A 25,035-nucleotide genomic window follows, 5' to 3' on the forward strand; every position below is an offset into this window, starting at 1 on the left:
GGCTGGCGCACATTCCTGTGAGCTCAAAACTGGAGAGCAGCCTTGCCAGCCAACCTCACTAAACAGCAAACTGCAGGTTGCATGTTTGACCCCAACTCAAGGGAAATAAGGCAGGGAACAATAGAGAAGCCCCTTGTCTTAGTTGGGGTTTCATTACTGTGAAGAGATATCATGACCACAACAACTCTTATAAAGAAAAGCATTTAACTGGAACTGGTTTACAACTTCAAAGCTTTAGTCCATCATGGCAAGAAGCATGGGAATATGCAGACAAGACGCTGGAGAAAGAACTCGGAGTCTCCATCTTGATCCACAGGCAGTGGAAGGAGCCTGTATTTGCACCTGACTTGAGTATATATGAGACCTAGCCACACCTACTCCAGCAAGGCTAATTCTCCTAGTAATGTCACTCCCTAAGGGCCAAGCATTCAAACAGAGTCTACAGGGGCCATTCCTATTCGAACCACCACAGCCCTAAAGTCTTTCTCTGATCTCTGCATGCAAATACCCTCACACACAGACAAACATACCCACACCTCTCTCATGAAAGAAGGAGAAGCAGAAATTTAACCTAAACAGGGTGTTTAGAGGCAAAGACTTTGAGAGATGAGAATTAGATATATCCTCACAGTAGAGGCTCAGTGATTAAAATATAGCATAGAAGAAAAGCACACTAGTTTGTACTCTTTTTCCTTTGCCGGGCACTGGAGCTTTGTTGGAACTCACCATCAAGAAAGCCATAGCCAGTGTAGACGAAGGGGATATGCCTTCCTCTTCCCTCATCTCTTGCCACCTATGGCAGGAAGGAGAGTTGGCCCCAGGGTCATGAGAGTTGTAAAAGTGGCCATGTCCCTCACTGGCTTCAAAACTCAGAAGAGTAGGCCTGTACCTCTCCTGGGCAGCAGGGTAGAGCTGGCCCTGATTGAGGGGCTGCCAGTGAGCCAGTCCTGAGAGTGGAGAGCAGTCAGGCTGACCAGCTCAGATACCTCTCAGACCCACCCCAACATCTACCCCATTAATGAGCGGCTGGAGTGCATGAAGGGGTCCATCCTACAGATCCAGAACTATAGGATCTCCATGACAACAGGGTCACACAGGTTGACACAGATAGACAGCAGGGTATCTGAGAGGAGTCCCAGTGAAGTTCCCGTATAGATAAGATAGCAGAAGCCAGAGCAGAAGCAGACTCGTCAGGCAATGAGCATCTGTAAGCGAAGAAGTGTGGACAGAAGTATATACTGTGGGACACACTGCAGCTTCCACAATGAGGGTTTTTTTCCTCTGTTGGGGGGAGGTGGTAGAGGGAAGGTACAAGGGGAGAGGGAGATGAGTGGGACTGTGGTGCATGATGTGAAATTCACAAAGAACCAATAAAAAATTAAAACAAACAACAACAAAAACGAGATATAGCCCTGAAACCCTGGACAAGAACCATGAGCTAAATAAATCATCTTCCAGTTGATGGCCTATGATATTAGCAACAGAAAATGACTGAGGACAGTGGTAGTCTTCCCCCATAGACCCAGTCAATAGTATTCTGCCTGCTATGTATTACACATGCGGTTCTGCTCCAAGAATTCCCATGCTGTAACTCAATTCTCATTGAACCCTATCTCTATGCCCAACTTACAGATGAGGAGACTAAAACAGAGACGGAAGAATCTGCTGACTCTGTGTGGCTACAGAATGATGCCCTTAGTCCCTTCGTGCATGTTCTGTAATCAGTGAGTTCTGGGTGCCTACTCTGCCCCAGACACTGAATGACATTTGACTGGATAAGATGAACATGACAGAGGCTCTGCCTTAAGAGACAGCAGTGTACAAACACACCTGTCACGTGATGAGCTTAACAAGACAGCAATGTACAAACATACCTGTCACGTGATGAGCTTAACAAGACAGAAAACACAGAAGTGTCACTAACCTGACCAGAGGATGCCAAGGAAACCCTCCTTGAAAAGTCAATAAAAAGGATTGTCTAGTCTAACACCAATGCACATTTGATCAAGATGAAAGTTTGACTTCTTGAGTGTTTCCTTTTACTTTAGACCATGGAGCTGATGGGACATATCGTGGAAAGCTCGAGGCTCTGATAACGACCAATAGAGAAGACTAAAAAGTCTCCGTGCATATTAGAGAAACTTCTTGACTACAGTATGTGCCCACAGTAATAACTGTGCTTCAAGAACTTTGTTGTAAATACTTTAAATTTCTCTATTTTACAATAAATAGGTGTCTTTAAAACTCTTCCTGGCCGTAAGACTACCCTCTCTCAGGAATGCTAACCAATTCTTAAAGGCAATGGGTCCACAGCAAGTCTTGCATAGGTTAACTAACCACCCCAGAACTACTGATCTTACAGTCATAAGATGTTACCCCTATATCAACCATGCCGGGCTAGGTGCCAGGCAGCTAGAATCAGCCCAAAGCCAACTGAAATCCCTCGCCCCAGCCAATCCTAAGCTGTGCACCTGCCCTGCCTTGCCAATAATAGCTCTAACTCCAACATAGGAACGGTTTAAACCTCCCGCACTCGCTTCCTGAACGCCGCCCCTCCCCCTTACAGGTTATTTTATTAGGCTGAATCACTCTCTTCTCATGCAGCCTTGTGGCATGCTGCATCTCATGTGATCATGACCAGCTAGGTTGTTTTCCCCAAGTTTCTCATGTCCCTCTTATGACCACACATGACTGTCTAACTAAAGAGCACAAAGCAAGGACATGTGATGTGCTTCTGGGTGACTCTAACGTCCAGGGAAGGACCAGGCACTGAGGGACTCTGAAGCACACACACTCCAGCCTGGTCACATCAACAGCTTGGAATATGGAGCTCATGCCAATAACACAGACCAGGCTGTAAAGAGCTCAGTGTTTCAGGATGCCATTTACAAAGTTTGGTGCTAAAGAAATCCAAGATATTGATAATAACTGACTGTGCTCCCCAAAGTTTGTACCCTGGAGGGTTCTCCAGCTTTTTCTGCCACGTGGGGACGCAGCAAAATGTCAGTTGTCTGCTACCTAAAAGAGAACCCTCCCTGCAATCCAACCGTGTTGACCCTGTGATCTTGAACCTCTTCCCTCCAGAATCATGAGAAATAACTTCCTATTATTACAAGCTTGTTTGTCTACACTGCTACCTCATAGCTGTCCAAACCAAGGCAGATACTACACAGTGGGCACCTGAACAGAAACTTCGCCACAAAGACTGCCGACAAGGTCAAGAGCAGAAAAGGTGGAGGCTTCTATCGATGGGTCCATGGGTGTCTGTTTACAGGACACTGCAGAGCCATGCTCTCAGAGAGCTGCGCTCCTACACTAGGAGCTGGCCTACTGCCTGAGTCAGCACGGCCCGAGGTCTGCACGCAGAAAGTAATCGTAGAATCAGTCTGATCCTGAAGCTCGTGGGTAGCTTCTCGAAGAAACAAAGTGCAGAACTGGAGACAGACAAATTGACTTTCAACCTAACTGCCACTTGCCACACACCTGTCTTTGGGCGTATGCCTTCATTTAATCTTCAAAATTATTATGAGTAAAATGAAATTTTCCCGGGGCTAGGACACATGAACATATTGATAGAATATAAATGTGCTGTGCACGGTTCTTTATGTGTTTTCATTTATTCTTGGAGTGTTTCATACAATATATTTTGATGATATTCCTCCCCACCCCACACTTCTTTCAGATCCTTTCCACTTCCCTACTCATCTACCTTCATTCATGTCCTTTCCTTCTCTCTCTTATCAAACAAGAGAAAACAAAGCAAACAAAGAAAATCAAAGCCACCAGAAAAGCCATGGAGTCTGACTTGCCAGACACAGTTCTGACTATGGAGGGGCCTCAGTGAGTTCTCCCTCCTCTCCTTTACCGACTGCAGCTGAAGTGCAGTGGAATCTCGGCGCTCCGCTTCTCTCACTCCTGGTGATGTCAACTTTACTCATCTCAGACCTCATGCCTCAAAGCATTTTATGCATTAATAACTTCCTAGCTAGTAAATTTTTGTCTCTTTGCCTCATATGAAAGCTTTGGCAGACAAGAAAAGAAACTCCTAAGAACTGTAAAGAGGGGTCTGAACTCGGCCCTCAACCCCGCCTTTCGGTTGATGGCCAAAGAGCTGGATCCGCAGATTTAACACAACACACTCCCACTGCTTGTCCAGACTGTCATCCAGTTTTTAAAAGATCCCTCTCTTCATGTCCCTTGTGAGTATGATTTAATCCCCAAAGCATGCATGATGAACACATTACTATTTCCTCCCCTAAGAACGTGATGTGACAACACGAGGTGGGGGTGGGGGTGGGGTGGCGTTCCTGAGTTGGATAAAGAGAGAAAAGAAAGGTCATGTCCTGCTTCCATTCAGGCCCTCAGTCTTTCACTTTAAAGTCTCTGCCCCAGAGCCAGAGAATACTGTGTATTCACACATGCAAAAACCAAAACACAGATTGAGTCCAGAGTTAGTGACAATCCAATGCAGAGTCAGCCAGCAATACCACAAAAATAATAATAAACTAAATTGCTATGACTTAGAGCTACCTCAAAACATGGCAGGCCTTGATCTCTGTGTGTGTGGGTGGGTGTGGGGGGGTTCTATCTGTCTCTCTGTGTCTCTGTGTCTCTATCTGTGTCTCTGTGTCTCTGTGTCTCTATCTGTCTCTCTGTGTCTCTGTGTCTCTATCTGTCTCTGTCTCTCTGTTTCTCTGTGTGTGTCTCTGTCTCTCTGTATCTCTCTGTGTCTCTGTCTCTCTCTGTCTCTGTCTCTCTGTCTCTCTGTCTCTCTCTCTCTCTCTCTCACACACACACACACAGATGCACAGAGAGAGAGAGAGAGAGAGAGAGAGAGGTGGGGGAGGAATAGAGAGAGGACGACAGCACTTTAGTGGATATTACCAGTAGTAGAACAACATCTGACTATTAAATCATGAAAAAACTCACCAGTCAGTCGGGTATTTATTTCAATCTGTGTCTAGTAGGGTGCCAGTGCTTTGAGGTTTATAAATGAAGTAAAATTAAAACTGAAGAACATGGTCTCAAGGACAGACAGTCTTGTTGGGAAAAGAAAATTACCACCTTGCAAAAAAAGAACATCCCCAAATAATCCCTCGTTTAGCAAGGCTCGCACCGTGGGGCTGGAGAAGAGAAAGGGGAGTGTAAGGGAGAGTAGTCTGGAAGCCTTGCGGGCCATTCCACACAGTCTAACAGACTTTCTGAAGAGTAAGCCAGCATGCCTGGAGCCCCCACTGACTCCCAGGGCCCACGGCTTCTGAGTGAGCATCGTGAAGCTCCTCGGTACTCAGTTTCTCTCAGCATCTTCTCTTGTCACATCTCTTCTGCTACAGGAGCTCAAAATTCTAGGATAGAATTCTACACACAGATTTCCTTCTAGGGATAGTCAACCCAATTCCCCTCTAGAATTCTATTTGCTAGGCTGATTTCCACTTCTCTCTTAAATGTGAACTCAGGTACTATTTGCTATGATGCTTGCTTTCCCTGTCACCCACACCCACACCAGAGTACGGGGCTACACTGTCTGCTCTCAGCTCACCTGTGAGCTTTGATCACCACACCCACCCCACTGCCCTGCAGTCATCACCTTATTGACGTAGCTCCGTCCCTCCATCCCAGGTCCATATCAAGGTCAACCTTACTGATCTGATGAAGACGTAACAAGCCTGTTCACTATGTACGGTTTGGCAAGCACAGTGCTGCACAAGTGTAATCCCAGCTCTCAGAAGGCTAAAGCAGGCAGACTGTGAACTTCAGGCCAGTCTGAGGCTACATGGCAAGTTCCAAATCATTCCGCATTACACAGCAAGACTTTGTGTCAGAAAATCCATAACAATAATAAAGTATATAGTTCAATGAGTTTTAAACTATATAACTTATATAATAAGGTTCACTTGAAAAACTAAAAGCTGTAGAGATTATAAATTTTTTTATACATAAGTCTTCTATAAAGATTATAATATGTTCCATCAAACATATATTTTACTTATAACCTAAAATTAAATATTTCTAATATTTATATTTTTAAGAGCATTAAATGAGATAGCTATGATTAGTCATTACCCTGAAAATTAAACACTTAATTTCAAATATATGACACTCCACCCCAAAGAGGCAAATAAATAATGACACTTTGAAAAACAATGACCAAGAGCCCCTCCCCTACACTCAAAGACAGCCTGACTCCAAGGAGGTTGGTTATAACCAGGCTCAAGGGGAGACCCCCTTACCCCAATACCTGGCCTAACTGGAATATCCACGGAGCCCAGCAGACAAGGGACCTACCTGCCCTGCCAGATACATCTTCCTTCTGGTCTGCAACTCTTCCTGGAGCAGACCAGGCAATCCAGATCCCCTCCTACACCCATAGAGCCTGATAAGTGGGTACTAGCCCCAAAGCTCAGAACACCCATGATATAACTCATAGACCATATGAAGCTTAACAAGAAGGAAGGCCAAAGTGTGGATGCTTCAATCAATCATAGAAGAGGGAACAAAATAATCACAGGAGGTAGAGGGAGAAAAGAACGTGGGTGGGAGAGAGGAAAGGGAGGAAGAAAAGGGGGTATGGGCTCAGATATGGGAGGAGACAGGAGAGAAGTTCAAAGGGTCAGGAGAATGAATAGAAATATGTAGCAATGGGGAGTGGGGACCTTTGGAAACCACTAGAAAGTCCCAGACACCAGGGATACAGAAGGATCCCAGGACCCAGTGGAGATGACATTAGCTGAAATGCCCCACGGTGGGGACAGAGACCCTGAAGAGACCACCTCTACTAGATAGACATGGCCCCTAGTTGAGTGGTGGGACCACCCACCCATCTCAAACTTTTTAACCCAGATTTGTTCCTGTCTAAAGGAAATGCAGGGACAAAAAATGGAGCAGAGACTGAAGGAAACGCCATCTAGAGACTGACCCACTTTGCAATCTACCCCCATCTGCAGACACCAAACCAAGACACTACGCTGATACCAAGATGTGCATGCTGACAGGACCTGGTATAGCTGTCTCCTGAGAGGCTCTGCCAGCACCTGACTAAGACAGACTCTGATACTCACAGCCAACCACTGGACTGAGTCCTAGGACTTCAGTGGAAGAGGTGAGGAAAGACTGAAGGAGCTAATGGGGATTGCAACCCCATAGGAAGAACAACAGTATAAATTAACCAGACCACTCAGAGTTCCCAAGGACTAAACCACCAACCAAAGAGTACACATTGGAGGGACCTAGGGCTCCAGCTGCATATGTAGCAGAGGATGGCCTTATCTGGCATCAGTGGGAGGGGAGGTACTTGGTCCTGTGGAGCTCAATGACCAGAGAAAGGGTATCTAGAAAGGTGAGGCAGGAGTGGGTGGGTGGAGGAGTACCCTCATAGAGGCAAAGGGGAAGGAGCAAGGGATGGGGGGTTTTCGAAGGGGAGAATGGGAAGGAAGACAACATTGAAACGAAAATAAATAAAATAATTAATAAAAAAAGAAAAAAAACAATAACCAAAAACATTCCAGAGGTAAAAAGATCATTTAGTGGTTGGAATATAGTCATGAAATTAGTGGGAATGCAGCACAAAGAGGAATAAACACAGTAATTCTGAAAGACGTTGCAGAGCAGGAACAAAGAATGAGAAGGTATAGATTGGGTAGGATGCACAAAAGGAGAACGTGGGAAATTCAGAATTAAAAATTCTGGAGAGACTTCCAGACTAAAGAAAGATATAAATTCATGTAGAGTGTGTGTGTGTGTGTGTGTGTGTGTGTGTGTGAGAGAGAGAGAGAGAGAGAGAGAGAGAGAGAGAGAGAGAGACTCATTACATTGTAACTCTCAGAAACCTAAACACTTAAACACTAATGGAAAAGTTAAAGCGAGCTCAAGCTGTCGAGAAACATTCATTCACAAAATAAACATACAGAATGTAAAAAATATGTTTTAAATTTTTATTAAAAGCAATCTCAGATAAGGCTGAGATGCAAAAGAGAATCAATGAGCAATGAAGAACGTGTACCAGCAAGATCAGAAACAGTAGGGAATCTATTAACTCCAAGAGTTGACATGCACATAGGAAAGTGGAAACTTTTGCATACTATTGGTCAGAGAACAAATTGGTATTACTACTTTAGGAGGAAGAATTGACAAGTTGTGAATTAACCCATGAATTCACTTGATAGACATTAAAGTGGAAAGACTCACATACTCTCATGTCTACACTCACTCAGCACAGCCTTCCAAAGTCATGCCCCTCCATTATTGTTTGCACTGTCACGTTGAGTTTCTTATGAGCACCCGGCTGTTAGGTCTATGAGAAATAATACTCCTGAGCTTTCAAGCCATGGCCCAGCCCCTGGACAGCTCTCTCAGGCAGTGAGAGCTCCCGGGTGAGCCCTCTGAAGAATCTCTTCACCTTCCCACTACCTGTTACCAAGTGTTCAGTCTTCCCCGTCACCTTGCCAGACCACATTGGCTGTTTTGTAGCTGTATGTTTTGGCCTTCTCCCTGAGATGCTCTTTCCATCCATCCATTATACCCCAGCCTTCATTTCAGTTCAGAGAAGTCAAGCTGGGTAAATGTCAAGGTCAGTGAAGTGAGATTCTCCCAAGCTCGGGCTCTCAACCCCATCCTCTAATCCTCTTGTAATAGCTTCTCATTCTACTGTGCTTTAGGGATGTGCTTCTTCCGGACTCATCATTATTTAGAAGCTTATCTCAAACAAACAACAAAATTAAAGCCATAATGTATACTTCCCTATCTTATACATCACACACACACACACAAAATACTAGCATTTGTTGGGACTTCAGTAAAAGGCTTGAGAAATCACAGAAGAGCAACCTTGGGAAAGAAGCCGGGAAGAAGAGTGCCTTCATCTATACCACTGGGTCATTCGAGCCAGAGGACAGGTTCCATGCATCTGAGCTCACATCGTTACTCTATGCTTTGGTTAATGCTGTTCGTTCCTTTACCTGAGTCATTGTGTCATCAATAATGTCCGAGGGACATATCTCCAGTTTATTGTTCTCTAGCCTGGCTGTGCCTATGCCTCTGAACAGACGTCCAAGCTAGCATGGGGTATCCACTCCAGTAGGAGTTTTTCTATCTCAGGTATGAGCCACACCACCATTGCTCCAGCCCTGTCCTTTAGCATTCATTGTCTTACCTCCTCTGTCTTTAAAACTTCCCATATTCGAGCGTGATCGTCCACCAGCCAGTGTCCTGGGTTTTCTACTTTTGTGGAAAGTTTGACTTTAGACACCACTTGAGTAGGTTCTCCCACAGATTTCTCCTCCATATTGAAAGAGGTAAGCAGGAGGCATTACGAATCTGCTGAAAAAATAAAATACAATCTAGATTAAAATAAAAAATATTTGAAAAAAATATGAAATCAAATTACTGTGCTCCATTTTTGGACAGTGGAATCACTGAAGACCATATTACAACAGTCATTACTCTTATGTCCCCTTTTTATATTCAAATATTTATGATTGATATTTTTAAAGATTTATTTATTTATTATATATAAGTAGACTGTAGCTGTCTTCAGACACACTAGAAGAGGGCATTAGATCTCATTACAGATGGTTGTGAGCCACCATGTGGTTGCTGGGATTTGAACTCAGGACCTCTGGAAGAGTCAGTAACTGAGCCATCTCTCCAGTCCATATGACTGGTATTTTAATGCAGGCTTCCAGAAGAAAAAGAACATATCTTGATAATGGACAGTGACGCAAACTATTTTTAGTCTATTTTAACTATTTTTAATAGTTTTTATTTTTAATTACATGGAGGGGTAAGTGCACATGGGTGCAGGTACCCTTGGAGGCCAGTAGAGGGCATCAAACATACTGGAGCTGGGGCTATAGGTGGCTTTGAGAGAGATGTTCCATGTCAGTACTGAGACATGAGCTTGGGTCCTCTGCAAGAGCATTATGGGCTTTCAATAGCTGAGGCAGCTCTGAAGCTTCTGTGATACAAATGTCATAAAGTGTGTGTGTGTGTGTGTGTGTGTGTGTGTGTGTGTGTGTGTGTGTGTGTGTACGCGCACACACACACACACATGCATGCATGCATGTTTATATCTATTGCTCTGGACCCCGGGGAGGAGAAGTGGGAATGGGTTCAGAAAAAAGTAAAGTCTTAGTGGCCTTTTCACATTCTGTACTTCACAGATGGTTTGGAAGACACTAGCTAAAGCTTTGCGAGTTCTACTCCTCAGATGCACCCTGGGAAGCTGCGCATGCAGAGCTCTATGCTAAGCAAACACAAATAATTCAGTAATTCTGTTCAAGTCTCCAAGGCCTACAGCTCCAGGGCGAAAGGCTGTAAGTAAGCTTTAATAACGAGGCACAGTACAAGATAATGTGTGACGTGCCGCAGAACGACATTTCCCAACTGTGAGGGAGGGCTGGGGCGTGGCTGAGCACACATCGTGTGCAGCAGGCCCTGATGGCAGGCCCACCTCAGTAAGTAAGAGGACAAGACTGCTGCAGAGGAAGCAGGAGGAGAGGGGTTCCCGGGAGGGTTTATCAGCTGCGCTGCCGGGCTCTGGGTTACTGCCGGAGCCAAACAAGGCTTTTCAGTGGATCCTCATTCTAGAAGGCAGCTCTAGTCAGAATCTCATTACAACCGGCCTCTGTGCCACAATGTCCTACGGAATCTTCTTGCTTACCCTTAGGTCCCACAAACACACTTTCATGATATTCTGCTTACGTAAAGTTTTCTTGGAGAATAAATCCAAACTCTTTCATATAACAGCTGGGGCGCTTTGTGCCTGGCTCCTTTCACCTCCCTTTTCTAACTCTGAGTCACTGCCCATTGCTTACCACCGAGGCCACACTATCCCAGCCATTCAAAACACACAGAGATCCTCTTTCTCTCTCTCTCTCTCTCTATCTCTCTCTCTCTCTCTCTCTCCTCTCCCCCCCCGAGAGACAGACAGACGGACAGACAGACAGAGACAGAGAGCTGTTCCCTCCAGTCCACACACTCCAAGATGTTAGTGGGGACCCTCCCTCTCCGTGTACGAAATGGGTGGACCTATAGACCGTATCACCCATGCGACTTTACTGTACGACTCCATTTCCTCCTCCAAGTCCTGTAGGCATCTTGAGACTATAGATGTGTCCTATTCAGAGCAAGTATAAGTAAGTGTCAAATGGATGTCAATTCATTATTAACATTGTTATCCAATAATTCATTGTTATCAAACAATCCAGAAGTAAAAAGGAGGCACTGTTTTGCAAACTCCCATAACAAGTAATAAAGTCAAGTTATCTCCTTACACCTCACTGGCTTGGTGGGCTGAGTTCTTTTTTTTTTTTTTTTCGGAGCTGGGGACCGAACCCAGGGCCTTGCGCTTGCTAGGCAAGCGCCCTACCACTGAGCTAAATCCCCAACCCCGGTGGGCTGAGTTCTTGATACTGAGGGAGCAAGACTAGATTCAGTATGTATTCCAGGTGGCTAATATTGTAAAATGGAATTGATCGTTAATTAACAAGGCTGCTTTTGTGGCTCTGACTCCAGGGAATTGAGCATAGCTGCAGACAGGCCGTATGCTCACGTGACCGGCTGCCAATACGAGTACATGGAAGATGAAGTCAATGAGCGGGTCGGGGTGACATCAGAGAAACTGAGACAAATCTGTGTGGACGGAGTCTTTCTCTTTGGGCCTCAGGTGTTCATCTGGGAGTCACAGACAGCAAGCCTGACTGCTTGCCAAGAGAGACCGTGAGTGCAATGATAGCCCAGGCCACCACACGGCAGTTAGAAACATGGAGTATGTAACACTCACGTAAGAATCAGGCCAATGCAACCTACACAATGAAAATGGACAGAGTTCCTGAGGGGACATGCTGACGAAGGACGCTGACACAGGCGAGGAAATAAACAAGGCAGAGCCATGGGATGTTTCAAGCCAAGAAAAAGGAAATTGAAAATAAACAGGCAAGATGGAAATAGACCAGATTAGTGGGGAAGGAAATTCCATGGTTGTTACTGGAGATAATACTGTAAACAACAAATACTAAATCAAAACAAGAGTGAGGAAACCACACTGGATGGCTTCAGCTGCATTCTCCGCATGTCATGGAAATGTCGCCGAGTAAGCTAGACAGATTACAAGATCTCAGAACAGTGTACATTTGTCACCACGCTGCAGCCCAGCGACCCCACAGAGAGGACTCCACTGTCTGCCCGTGGCTGCTCTCTCAGCTCCACAGTGTGGGCTCAAGCTGGCCCCGTTTTCAATGCTTGGACTGACTTCCACTGTGAACTGACTTCTCCCAGACCACTCCTTGCCCTGTCTGGGAGAAAGATGCATTTCTACATTGGCAACAGCCCCAAAGCACCCAGCAGCTGAGGAGGGTCTCAGAGAGGCAGCCAGCTCTTACAAGGCACTGCAAGGTTGAAGATTCCCCCTCCTCCTCCCCGGACACTGGAGTCTTCCCCACCCATCCTCATCGTATCTACTCACTTAGAAACATAAATGACGCTGGGTACTAGCCACTGGGCACTGTACTCTCCTGCTTCAGCCACACAATAACCTTACAAGATGTTTACCACTCTCTACCACGGTGAAAAGTGAGATTCAGAGAAGCTAAGTAACTGTATTATACCAGCAGGAAGTTGGAGGTTCCCGAGCCACCCCTCCACATCTTACCCCTCCTCCAAGCCATTTAAGAAGGCATTGTCCCCATCCCCTCTTCCACTCCCATATCAGCACTGAAAGCCCCTCTTCGCCCCCTCTCATCCCTGCTGGACTATTCTCCTTTGTGGTGCCCCTTCATATGCACCAGGGTGGTGTCACTGTCTCCTCTGACAGAGAGAGGCTCCCACCTGAGCCCACAGGTAAGAGCAGGGTAGGTAGAGAGGGAATCTCACCAGCGCTCCATTATTCTTTTTCCTCTCCATTGCTGTCTAAAGTTTTGAGCTGGGTAGGCTTTACAAAGATGTGACTGAGTGACCTGCTTAGTCACACGGGGACCGCTGGCTCAGCGAAATCCCATACATTTGACTGAATGCTTGGCTGCCCCACCCTCAAATTATACAGTCACTAACTTGCCTATTCCTCTTCGAGCATAAAATATTTTATACTTTTTAATCTTTCACACTTATGTGGTTTCTTTCATTCGATTCTTTAAAAAAAAAAACTGCTAGAAGTTTATTTTGTAGCTTTACCAATTTTGTAATTGGAGAACAAGAGGCATTTGTGGCCCTTCCTCTCCTGTGCCACATCTTAAGCGCCTCTTTCTTAAGGTTATATCCCAGCCTCTGTACAAACACCACTGACATGAGCCACTCGACAGCACCACACACGCGATGGACACACTGTAGCGTTCAATGACAATCTTTTCTTCTAGTTACAGATGAGAATAAGTTATCATAAACCTTATGAAAACCGGTTCTGAAAAGCTGACATCCTAACATACCCAACACCCCAAACGTTACTTTATCAAACTCCTGGATGGTCAGATCAGTCCTAAGTTGTAACCAAGCCGGGGAAATAAATAGAATATTCAAAGAGGTAAATTTGTAATCAGAGAACACAGAAGCAACTTTTCTTTCCCTAATATTAAAAAATAAAATTTTTTGAGAAAAAGTTCCTGCTGTCTCCACTGCAGGAAGAGGGGGAGTAAAATTAAACCAAGAAAACAAGTGTGGGGGCAGGGGAGAAGGAAGAAGGCTGCTCCCAAATGACCCAGACAGAGGATGTTCCCATCACAAGTCTTGGAAGGGTTTCCAAGGTCACCTTGATTCAAGTCCTACAATTCTCATGTCTCTACCACAGCTAAATAGTTTTGTTTTGTTTTTTATTAGGGTTTTCTAGAGTTAAGTTAGATCCAAGGATCATGTGTCAATTGAAGAAACTGATCATTTAAACTGGCGAAAAACTGTTTTTAAAAAATGATTATTGCTAGAGAGAAAGATGCATGTCCATAAAGGGGGTTATTTGTTATAGGGGATTAGCTTAAATTTGTACTTTTAATGTCTGCATGTGTTTGTGTGTGTTCTATTCAAGCATATGGCATGTGGGCACTTTCGTGTGTGTGTGTCACACATGTGCCTGTGCACATGCATGTAGAGACCAGAGAGTGGCAGTGGGTGTCTCCTCTGCTGTGTCCAGCCTCACATAGTAACACAGGAGTCTCTCATCACAGCCCCACTGCTCAGCACATCTATCTAGGCAGGCCGCCATGCACACCCAGCATCTACATGGATGCTGGACATCCTTAAGCTCAAGCCGCAAGCCCTTTACCCACTGAGCCTTCTCTCTAGCCCGTCTACTCTCTTAAAATATTTCCTAACACTACCTTATAAATATACTATCCCTACACATGATCTTAATAAGCTATCATTTCTTTTCCTTCAGAAACAATTATAAACTGCAGATCACACACTTCCCATGGTTATAACAAAGGTCTGAGCTCAAGGCTTCATCCCCAAATGACCGCTAAGTGCAAAAGTCAGTGGACCATGGTTAATCTTAGAAACGCAGATATTGAGGGGCAGCCTAAGGACACAGAAAATTGCTATTATTAGTGTCCTTATCATTTGATAAAAGTTCTGTGTGACTATCATAGAAAGGTATCCTTTTTGAAACACAGCTTTCGGGTGAGCCCTGGGGCCTGGCTGCCCTCATAAGTCTCTGTTTGTATTGCTAACTCCATGCTAGCCTTTGTATGATAAGTCAGTCTGCACTTTATTGAATTTCACTTTCTTCCTAGGGTTATAAATAGGGCATGACACATCCCTCATCAATTATCATCTTTTTTCCTCCTCCCTCTTTTCACTAAATGCTTTTGGATGGGAAAAAAAAAAAAAGAGCCCCATCTCCAGATCCTTGTGGGAACGAATGCTCTGGAAGTTCTCATCTTCCTCTGTCAGAGGCAGGCTTCCCTCTGCCCCTGCAGAGTCCATTACAAGCATTAATAATACACAAGGGTTTTTTTCCTTTGTGTCTCTTATATACCTGAACTCTCTGCTTCTTTTTATTTTTCAAGTTTATCTAAGAATGAGTCCACAGACGTCTGGCTTTGCCTTGTTCCACACTCTCCCCGTGACTGACTCTGTGCTGTTTCCACCCTCCTGCCCCTTCCTCCTCATCCTTCTTCCTAATGAGCTGAGGCCCTGTCCAGATAAGCCAGTTTGTTTATCTTTACTTCCACTCTCTCCAGCCCTCCCATCGATCAGGAGCAGCCTCTGGACTTCAGTTTGACTCACAGGTTCAGAGCAGCGCTGTGCTGTCAGAAGACCTGAGCCTGAACGATGGATGACTCAATAGTTCGCTTTCTCTGGGACTCGAGGGCAAATGATTTCACCTTTCTTAGCCCCAGTTTTCTCATCTTAAATGTGAATTGATGACACTGCAGAGACCTCCAGCTTATGAAATAATGTCCTCATCGCCTTTTAAGTGGGAGCAAAACTAATATGAATTATTATTCCATATTAGTTGAAGGACTTATATTGATAAATACAACCAAGGACTTATCTTGGGGCCTGGCTCATCACTTACACATTGTGCGTTCGCTCTGCAGAAGTAACAGGGAATGCGTCATGGCATAGCAGTGGAAAACGTTGGTTGTGTTTGCTGTGACATCATGAATGGATAGGACAGCTCACTAGGGGCACGGCAGCAACAGCCACACAAGCACTTCCTCTTTGGAATGCCACCTGCATTTCTGTCCTATATGGGGCGGTTTGCCTGCGTTCTGTAGACTGCTTTCGGCTTGCTCTGTTTTCCACAGCTTACTCCAACCTCCACCGTCAGACTCCAACTCATCGGCAACTTATTACACTGCTTCAATCTCGGTGCCCTTTGGAAACACTTGCCTTTAATTAAAAGCCCTTCACTAGCATAAAGGATTAAGCAGATGCCATCATGGAATTTTGGAATAAGTGTCAATCATTGGACAACCATTTTCAAAGGAATTTTCATTACATAAAGGTCTCACTGGAGACTGAGCAAGATTGCACAACAGAGTCTGAAGTTAGAACCGACTCTGGCAGCAGCCGTGTCTGTTAAATGTAGAAAAATTTAAAGTGGGAGGGATTCCTACTTGATTCAGCTTGACTTTTTTAAAGATTTATTTAATGTTATGTGTATGGATTTTTGCCTGAATATATGTCTATGTACCACATGTGTGCAGCTCCTGTGGGAACCAGAAGAGGGTGTTGAAGAGGGAGTTGATTGTGAGCTGCCGTGTGGGTGCTGGAGACCAACTCGTTCTCGGCAAGAACAAAAGCGCTCCGAGCTGCTGGGCCACATGACCCACTGGACTTCAGACTTTGTATATATTTTCTCTGAGTACTGCTAGTATTTGGCAGAACTTCTTGATAAAAAAAGGAAAGAAATATCCAGACTGATCTTGTACTGCCTTTGTGAACCTCCCCAGAGAAAGGCTCCTCTGTGTGCAACAGTTCCTGCTGAGCCCAAGAGACAGTTGGGTTCCTGTCCTGGTCTGCACTCGGTGTGGCAATCTGGCCACACAGCCACAGAGACAGGCAAGGGGGAGGGGAGGGGAGGGGACACCTAAGCAACTGAGGTTGAGACCACAGAGTCCGTCGGTGTTCAAAGACTGCTAGGAGAAGTTCTAGGGACTGAATTAGATTTTCTAGACTGGTACAGACTGGTATAGACTGGTATAAACTGGTATAGACTGGTATAAACTGATATAGACTAGTATAGACTGGTATAGACTAGTATAGACTGGTATAGACTGGTATGATCCAAAGCTTAGCTATTAAGGATCATGTGCTTGAAGGTTTAAAATGAGACGGAACTGTAAATCCCTTGACAGCCCTGGCCCAAATGTTTCACAGCTCTGTAGACTCTGGCTCTCACTGGCTGAATAAAGGGGAAAGGCATGAATCCTCAGGGGAGCAGATGTGGTACAACAGTGGTTGGCTTTCTTTTTCTTCCTGTCCACACTGAAGTGAGAGCCATTCCTCTGAGGTCTCAACAGTTCTGACAGTGACATAGACCATATGACCACCCTCAGGCACTGAACGAATACCTCACAAGTGTCGCCTCAGCGACCGGGGAACTTGAGCAGAAACTCCCTGGTCTTTCTTAACTGTCTGATCCAGAGCTTCACATCTCCACTCACTCCATACCTCCCCTCACAGAGCCAATGTGCTATTCACAGATAGAACAGTGTCATTCGAGTGTCAAAACTCTGAGCTCCAGGCTGGCAAGATGCCTCAATGGGTAAAGAGACTTGCTGTCAAGCCAGATGACCCGATTTGATCCCTGGAACGCACACAGTAGAAAGAAAGAACCGACTGATGTCCATACACATGCTACGTAAGCTTATGCATGAGTGTACACACACACACACACACTCACACACTCACACACTCAACACACACTCACATGCCCACGCACACACTCAACACAACACACACACACACTCACACACACTCACACACACACTCAGGCACACACTCACACACACTCACACACACATACACACACACTCACACACACACACACACACACACACACTCACACACACACAGCTCACACACACACACTCACACACACACACACACACACACACACACGCTCACACACACACTCACACACACTCACACACACACACACACACACGCACACTCAATCACTGTAACAATAGCTGTCTCTGTTGTCCTTCATCGTGCCACACTATGGCTTTGGAGTCAGAGGACAAGGTTCTTTAGGAATCTTCCACCATAGGTTTCAGGGGCCAAGCTCAGGTCATCAGGCTTGTGAGGAAGCGCTCTAAACACTGAACAACCTCACCAATGCCACAGCTTAGCAGAATTCCTTTTAATTTCTTTAATTATGAACTTGCTATATATCATATCATGACATTTTCACCAGAAAATGCTATATCACCATGTGAATTGTGCTCCACAAAGATTGGGAAAGAATGTGATCTGTTTTTAACGAGACTCATTTGTCTGCTAGTGAACCGAACTGACAATGCTGCGACCCAGGGACTGGAGAGACACTCAGTGGTCACAAACACTGGCTGCTCTTCCACAGGACCTTGGTTTGGTTTCCAGCACCCACATGGTTGCTCACAACTGTCTGTAACCCTAAATCTGGGGAGCTGATGCACTGTTTTGGCCTCCAGCGACCACACATGGTACACAGACATACACCCAGGCAAAACATCCACACACATAAAAAGTTAATACTGCAACTTTTCCCTCCCTGCATGCTTTTCTCTCTCCTCCTTCCAGCTCTGTGTGGATGCTCTGTCCTGTGCAGAAGGCCTCGAGTATTCCTGTGCATATGGGGGGAGAAATTTTAAAAAATGATTCTCTATAATCCACTAAAGACAAAATACATTGTTTTGAATTGAACAAAACAAAAAACCTTTAAGCTTAAATAAAACAGCCAAAAACTAAATTTCGTTCTCACGTTTTATTCAGATTGTTAAAATGCGTTTGGAAAAGTGCTCTGTATGGGGAACATCAGGACAGCTTTCAGCTCCACCTATGGGAAGGACCTTGCTGGGACAGATTAAATAGATACTGAATAGGAATTTAACGTTTTCGTTAAAGCTGCACACATTTCCAGCAGGACCGTGTCTGGATTCCTCATCAGCCTCCAGTCCAGAGCCAGTCAGCCAACAGTCTTCTCAAAAGCTGCCTTAAATGATGTGTGCATATCTGCGGGACTTCTGTTTGATCCTGGATTACGTTTTTGCTAAGGGTTATAGTTTGGACCGATGCTGCCTTGGTCTAATTGGACCATTTCAGCTGCCCATTTCCACACACATCACAGTATGTGACAACCAAACTGAAACACCTCAATTTCTACACCAGCAAATGAGAAATGACTGGAATGTGGGGTTTTTGTTTCACAGTGCTCATGAAATACATTCCAGCATCTGAAGGGAAGGGCCATTCCATCCCCACTACCATTTCATCCCGGCTGGGCTGCAGTTTTTCTCTCTGCCTTAGGTGACTCCTTCTTAGCCTTTACAGGACTGTGATGGTGAATCTTCATCACCAGCCTGACTGGGTTTTGATTTGCCAAGGAGACCTATCTGTAGGTATGTCTGCGATGGTATTGCAGACCAGTTCAACTGAGGAGGGGTAGCCCACCCTGACTGTGACGTGGCATCATCCGATAGGCTGCAGTTTCAGACTGACTGTGGGTGTGACATATCCAGTCACCTCGAGCTCCCACCACGCCTACCCTGCCATGAGGGATCATTTTCCCGCAAACCAAAAACCAAAACAGATGCTTCCTTCTCAACTTGCTGTAGCATGGAAATACAAAGACCGCTCCACTCCTTTGCAGTTTTCTCAGCACCACAGACTAACCTTGCTATTTCCAGTAAAACAAAACAAGAACATTCTGGACTCCAAATTCTCAACAGCGACTTTATGAATATAAAAAAGACTAAGTTATCCTGCTTCCTGGCTGGACAGCACTAGACCAATCTGACTTTCAACCTCGAGACGGTAAACATTCAGGGCCATGCTAATACTACATCCAACAGCATGCTGTACCCAGGAGGAAGGAGAGGCCATGACTTAGCTATTAACAAGCCCTCACATAAGGTGTGAACAATGCAAGCAAAACCAAAGTGAATAAGGATGGTGAGATCTCTTAAACATGATCAAGGAGCAGTCAGCATCGATGTGAGGAGGAGTCATTTCCAAGTAACAGGAGAGGTGCTGGAAGTTTCTACACAGACTACTCTCTGTGACTGGAGCTTGGAGAACCTGAGTGATCTCTCCAAGGTCACACAGAAGAGTCCAATTTTGAAAACAGATCTGTCTGACTCAGAACAATTCTATTCTTACACCGTCCTCCTATGGCCTTCACTTGCCACGGAGCTGTGGGCATGTTGATTTGGGGCTTTGTGAAGGAAAACAGCAAAGTGAAGGGTCAGCCTCCTGGGGAACAAAAAGCCTGTCAACTATGCATCCGACAGGGATTAATATCTAGAGTACATAAAGAACGGGAACGAGTCAACACCACAAAGAACAAATCATTAGTCGGAAAATGGGCTATGGAATTAAGATGGTTCTCAAACAGAAGAACTTGGGAAAGAATGTAGTGTCCTTTGTCACCAGGGAAATGCACATAAAACTGGTTTTTGAGAGTTCACCTCACTCCATAAGAATGGCTAACAACAAGAAAACCACCACCAGTGTCAGCAATGAGTCAGCGAGAGGACACCCTTACGGCCAGTCAGAGTATGCACTGGATGAGCCACGGTAGACGTCAGCATGCAAGTCCCTGTGTAACCCAGCTCTACCACCCGAGGAGATCTGCGGAACCCAAGTCAGCACATCATAAAGATGCCCGTGCATCCACATTCATTGGTACACCAGTCACGATCGCCACGAAACAGAACAGAGATGTCCATCGAGAGATGGCTGGGGTAGAAAGTATGGTGCGTACACAAGAGGAGTTTTACTTAGCCATAAAGAGAAAAAATAATAAACCATGACTTTTTTTTTCCAGAAAAACAGAACAAGAGACTGCTATGTTAAGCAAAGCAAACCATGCTCATAAAGATAACTACTCAAGTGTTTTTTCTCATGTCCTTAACCTAGATTGAAAAACAGGCATGGCGCAAAAGCACAAGGGACATGTGAGAGCAGAGGAAGGATTACTGAGGTGAGGCGAGGGAGGGTGTGAGGTCAGTCTCCAAGACCAGCAGCACAGCACGATAGCACATGTGTATGAGCACAGTCAGGGAAACTCTGTGCCTGGTAAACTAGCACTGAAAGTTAGCAGGAAAAACATGACTTTGTAACTTTAACACCTAAAGGAAACTCCCAACACTCTTGATGCAGTAGCGGGGAAAGGCCAAGGTTGTGGGAAAGGTGCTCCTGCTTATCTGGGCCACGGCGCCTACCACGCTGCTGGTGAGCTGCTCTCAGATTCTTCAGGAGTCACTTGGTCAGTTCCTCCCCAGCCCTGGCTCCTGACCCTACCCTTCCACACAAAATAAACAGTTGCACCACCACAAGGAGTCAGAAAACAGAAGCAAAAAAGTCTGACAGTCAGCCCTTTCACTCCTTACTCCCACTTATGAGTTTTCGTTACAGGACATGATCTGTAAATCGAGTCACTTGAAGCTTTTTTCAAGCCACAAGTGGCAGCCATTCCCCACCCTCTCACTGACTTCTCTCCCCTGCTGTTCTGGAGGGGGATGGGCCTATGATTCACCAGGCCTCAGCTCCAGCTGGGCTTGCTACTGGTTCTGGATCCTGGAGACCCACATTGCTAGTCTCACAGAGACTGGAGATCCATTCACACACCAGCTTAGCATAAGCAGCTGTTGGCAATTCAAACTTCTGCCCACTCCCTCCCTTACTCGCTGCAGTCTGGACCAAAAGAAGGGGTAGAGTTTCACGATTCCTTCTGTGTCCTTAAAAGGAATCCCAGGCTCAGGATTGTGTGTATATAGTAGCACAGACAGCACGAGGTTTAATAGAATCCGGTCCAATCAGGCCTCAGGTCTTATCTGAGACATAAATGTATTGATTAAGCCACCCTGGCACTCGGTTGGGAAGCTGCCTCAGGGACAGCTGATGAAGTCTCCCTGATTCCTTGCCACAGACCCCCAGAGCTGTTTAGCTCCCACTCCAGTTCCTACTGGACCAATTAATCAAAATTATGTTCTGTACTCTCCAAATTAAAATCTGGCAGCAGTAGCCCTCCATGTTTATCAGGCTGCCACAAGTGGCCTCACATAACCACAAAGGAAATTGCAGCAGAAAGGCAGAGCCTCGATAAACTGGAGTAGCACACTAGCAGAGCGTTTACTTTAAATGCAGTGTTGTGTGTTTCGCTCTGAGCTGTCGGAGTCATGGAACACACTCACTATGTTATCTTAAGGAGAAGAGGTCATGGACTGCTTTGTGCTGGCCAGAGCATGTGAGCATGTAAGTGTCTCTCCTGACATTTTTTAAGGGGGAAAGGTACTTCCTGTCACAGCCAAAGTTTGTGTCAAGAAACTTAACACTTCCTTGTTTGAATTACGATGACTTTCTAGAGCAGCTCAGAGTGGATATTAAGGGAGTTTCACAAATATGCCCATTCTTAGCAGAAATTAGAAATTAGGAGAAAAAGGTGTTCAGGAATATAAGGCACTCCGAGCTTTCCCTGGGCTGAAGGCGGTCCAGCACGCCTCTTCTCTGTGATGTTACGGGGGACCTGAACCTGTGAATCTACAGGTTCTTGGTATTCAAAACTACGTCCTGGTTTTGATTTATGTGTGTTTCTCATTTCATCTGATTTTTCTTCTTTGTGTATGTTTTATAATGCATATGAATATTAGAGTACAATTTTATGTATATTATTAACATATAAATAGTCAAACATATTGGAGAGTACTCAAAACACGTATGTTAAGAACAGTCCTCAAACACTTTGAAAGTCACTGCCTTCTTCAACCACTGTCTTAACTCATGAAAGAAACTTCTCCCTCACGTCCTTACTGTTTCTATGAAGCACTGCGCCATCGCCCAGGTACCCAAGCTACACTTTCCAGAATTATCTTCAACTGCTCCAGTTCACGGAGTCCCTTATCCACTGTACCACCACATTCTGTTGATGACTTCTCTGAAAGGCAGCTCTGACTAGAGCCATCTCTGCATCTGAGCACTGTCCTTACACTTCCGTTGTCTCTAAACTGAACTACTACAACAGCCACAATACTGAACTTTGCGTTCCTCCTTCTCCTCCTCTACCCTCGTCCTCGTCATTGTTGTCATCGTCCTCAGAGTCACCTTCTCAGAAACCTCTTATAAGCCACTGTGCTATTTAGGAACCTGCACCGTCACAGGGCACAGTGCAGCCCTCAGGTCATGTGCTTACTTGGTCCTACTCCAACTCCCCTACCGCCATGCACTGCCCAACGCCTTGTCCTGAAACTGTGACCTCCCATGCATGCCTTGGTGCGTGTGGTCTCTTATACCCCCCACTCCTCTCTCCTCCTCTTCCGTTGCCCCACTGGAACACGATGGCTATCACTTACTAAGCACGTATGTGACTCCATGAGGGGTGGTCTTATGGCACGTTATACTGGATTCTAACCTGACTTTGCCACAATCAATAGCATAACCAGAATTCCAGTCCAAATCAGTCTTATTCCAAAGCACATAACTTTAACCACTGATTGGCTTTCATAGTAAATGCAATTATTACCTCCTAGGTCCCAAACTGGGGGGGATGTGGAGGTCAACCTTGTGAGGGAAAAAGTGGGCTGGAGAGTAAGACACCATAGGCTCCTCAACTCCTCGAAGAGTCCTGATCTGTCACACACGGCATTAAACCTGGAATGGCTCCCAGAACTTCAGTGAGACAGCAAAAAGAAACGGAGGCCAGAGCAGTGGCTGCCTCCCCCATCTTCACAGAAGTCCTAACAGGTGGTTGATGCTTCCCCACTCCTTCCAAGTTACCTCATCAGGCAGGGCTTCACTGGAGCAGGGTAACAGTGTGGCGAGATATGACTGGCTGAGAATTTAGGGTCTTGGGATTGGCTCAAAGACTGTATATGAGCTTATGTGTTGTGCAATGGATTCAGATATACACCCTGATGCTGGCCTCGGGAGCCCGACTCCCAGGATTTGTCACGTGACTTCATCGCCCCCCCACACACACGCACACACACGCACACACGCACAGCCCTGCCCCATCCTCAGTCCTGTTTCCACACCAAACCCCTGTGGGAGTGCATTACTCGTCCCTGTGTAAGCAGCCTCAGCACTTTTCTCAGTAAACCATGTTTGGCTTATACTCGAGTAGCCAGGAGCTCTTAGAGGTCAAGGCCTACTTATATTCCCTTTACATAGTAGGCACCCAGCATATACTGATACACATGGAGTACTCAATAGATACTCTGTGAATAAATCGATTCACAAATATTTTTGTCCTTCCTTTCCCCCCCTCCACCTTCTGTTCCACCATAGCCTAAACATAAATGCAGAGATCACAGAAATTCCTAATGTGCAAGGCAGAACAAGTTTTAGAAAAGGGAAAACTGTCAACAGCTTCACCAAGTTTTTCTTCATGGACTCCAAGAACTTGCCCCTCAGAATTAAACACCGTCTATGTATAGCTGGATCTTTATGACGTTTTCTTATTTATTTTGTCATGCCATGGTGCACATATGGAGATTGGAAGACAATTTTGGGGAACCAGTTCTCTCCTCCTGTCATGTAAAGCCTGGGGATTGAACTCAGACTATTAGGCTTAGCGGCAAGCACCTCTACCCACTGAGCCATCCCATTGGCCATGCATACCACGGGGCATATTCTATGAGTTTTGACAAGTGTGTACTCCATGTTCCTGGGAGTGAAATCAAGATACAGAATATTTTCTGCACACCAAAGGGTTTTTTTTTAACTTGCTTCCCAGTTGATGTAATCCTACCCTCAGCCCCATGCAAACATGGACTTTTCTGTCCCTATGTTAAACTTTACTTTCCTAGTGTTTTACTGAGCATTCCTACGTATCCTCTTGTATCTTGGCCTCTTCACTTACTATTTGTATTTTGAGATTATCCACGTTGCCACATATTTGACTGCTTTGCTTTTTACTGTGGGGTGCTATTCCATTGTTAACTGTCTTGTTTACAGTCCACTTGCTAATGGGGATCTGTGCTGTTTCCAGCCTGGTTACTTGGAAGTGAGAGGAATGTTCGCACATACTTTTTATATAGAGACACGTTTTCATTCCCCTTAGACAAATATCTAGGATTGGAATTGTTGGATGAGATGGTATTTAACTTTATAAGGTACTACCGAGACAATCCACTCAAGTGGTTCTGGTACAATTTTATACCCCTGTGTGCAGTGGATGAACTGTTCCGTATCTGTTACCAAAAGGTGGTAATTTCAACCTTTGAAATGGACCATTCTACTGTTCCAATAAACCTGTGGTAGCATCTCATTGTGGCTATAATTTCATTTGTCTGACAACGAATGATACTGAATCCCAGTATATCTTCCTTAGTAGAGAACACATTCAAATTAATTGAGTTTTAAAAGGTTCTGTCGGTGACTTCAGGGCTGAGTGTGCTTTCTAGA

At 45.2% G+C, this 25,035-nt stretch overlaps 1 protein-coding gene across 3 annotated transcripts in view; it reads right to left on the bottom strand.

Annotated features, from left to right (window-relative positions):
- Positions 1 to 25,035, bottom strand: part of Rgl1 (ral guanine nucleotide dissociation stimulator like 1) — a 249,011-nt gene that overhangs the window by 141,816 nt on the left and 82,160 nt on the right. For 2 of the 3 annotated variants that reach the window (XM_032915396.1, XM_032915392.1), the window contains exon 2: positions 9,149 to 9,315. In XM_032915396.1, the coding sequence (XP_032771287.1) occupies positions 9,149 to 9,280 (132 nt within the window). In that variant the 5' untranslated portion in view covers positions 9,281 to 9,315. The remainder of the gene's footprint in view (positions 1 to 9,148; positions 9,316 to 25,035) is intronic. The other variant, XM_032915394.1, reaches the window with a different exon arrangement.

This window comes from Rattus rattus, chromosome 10 (genome assembly GCF_011064425.1).
Source record: "Rattus rattus isolate New Zealand chromosome 10, Rrattus_CSIRO_v1, whole genome shotgun sequence".
NCBI lineage: Eukaryota > Metazoa > Chordata > Mammalia > Rodentia > Muridae > Rattus > Rattus rattus.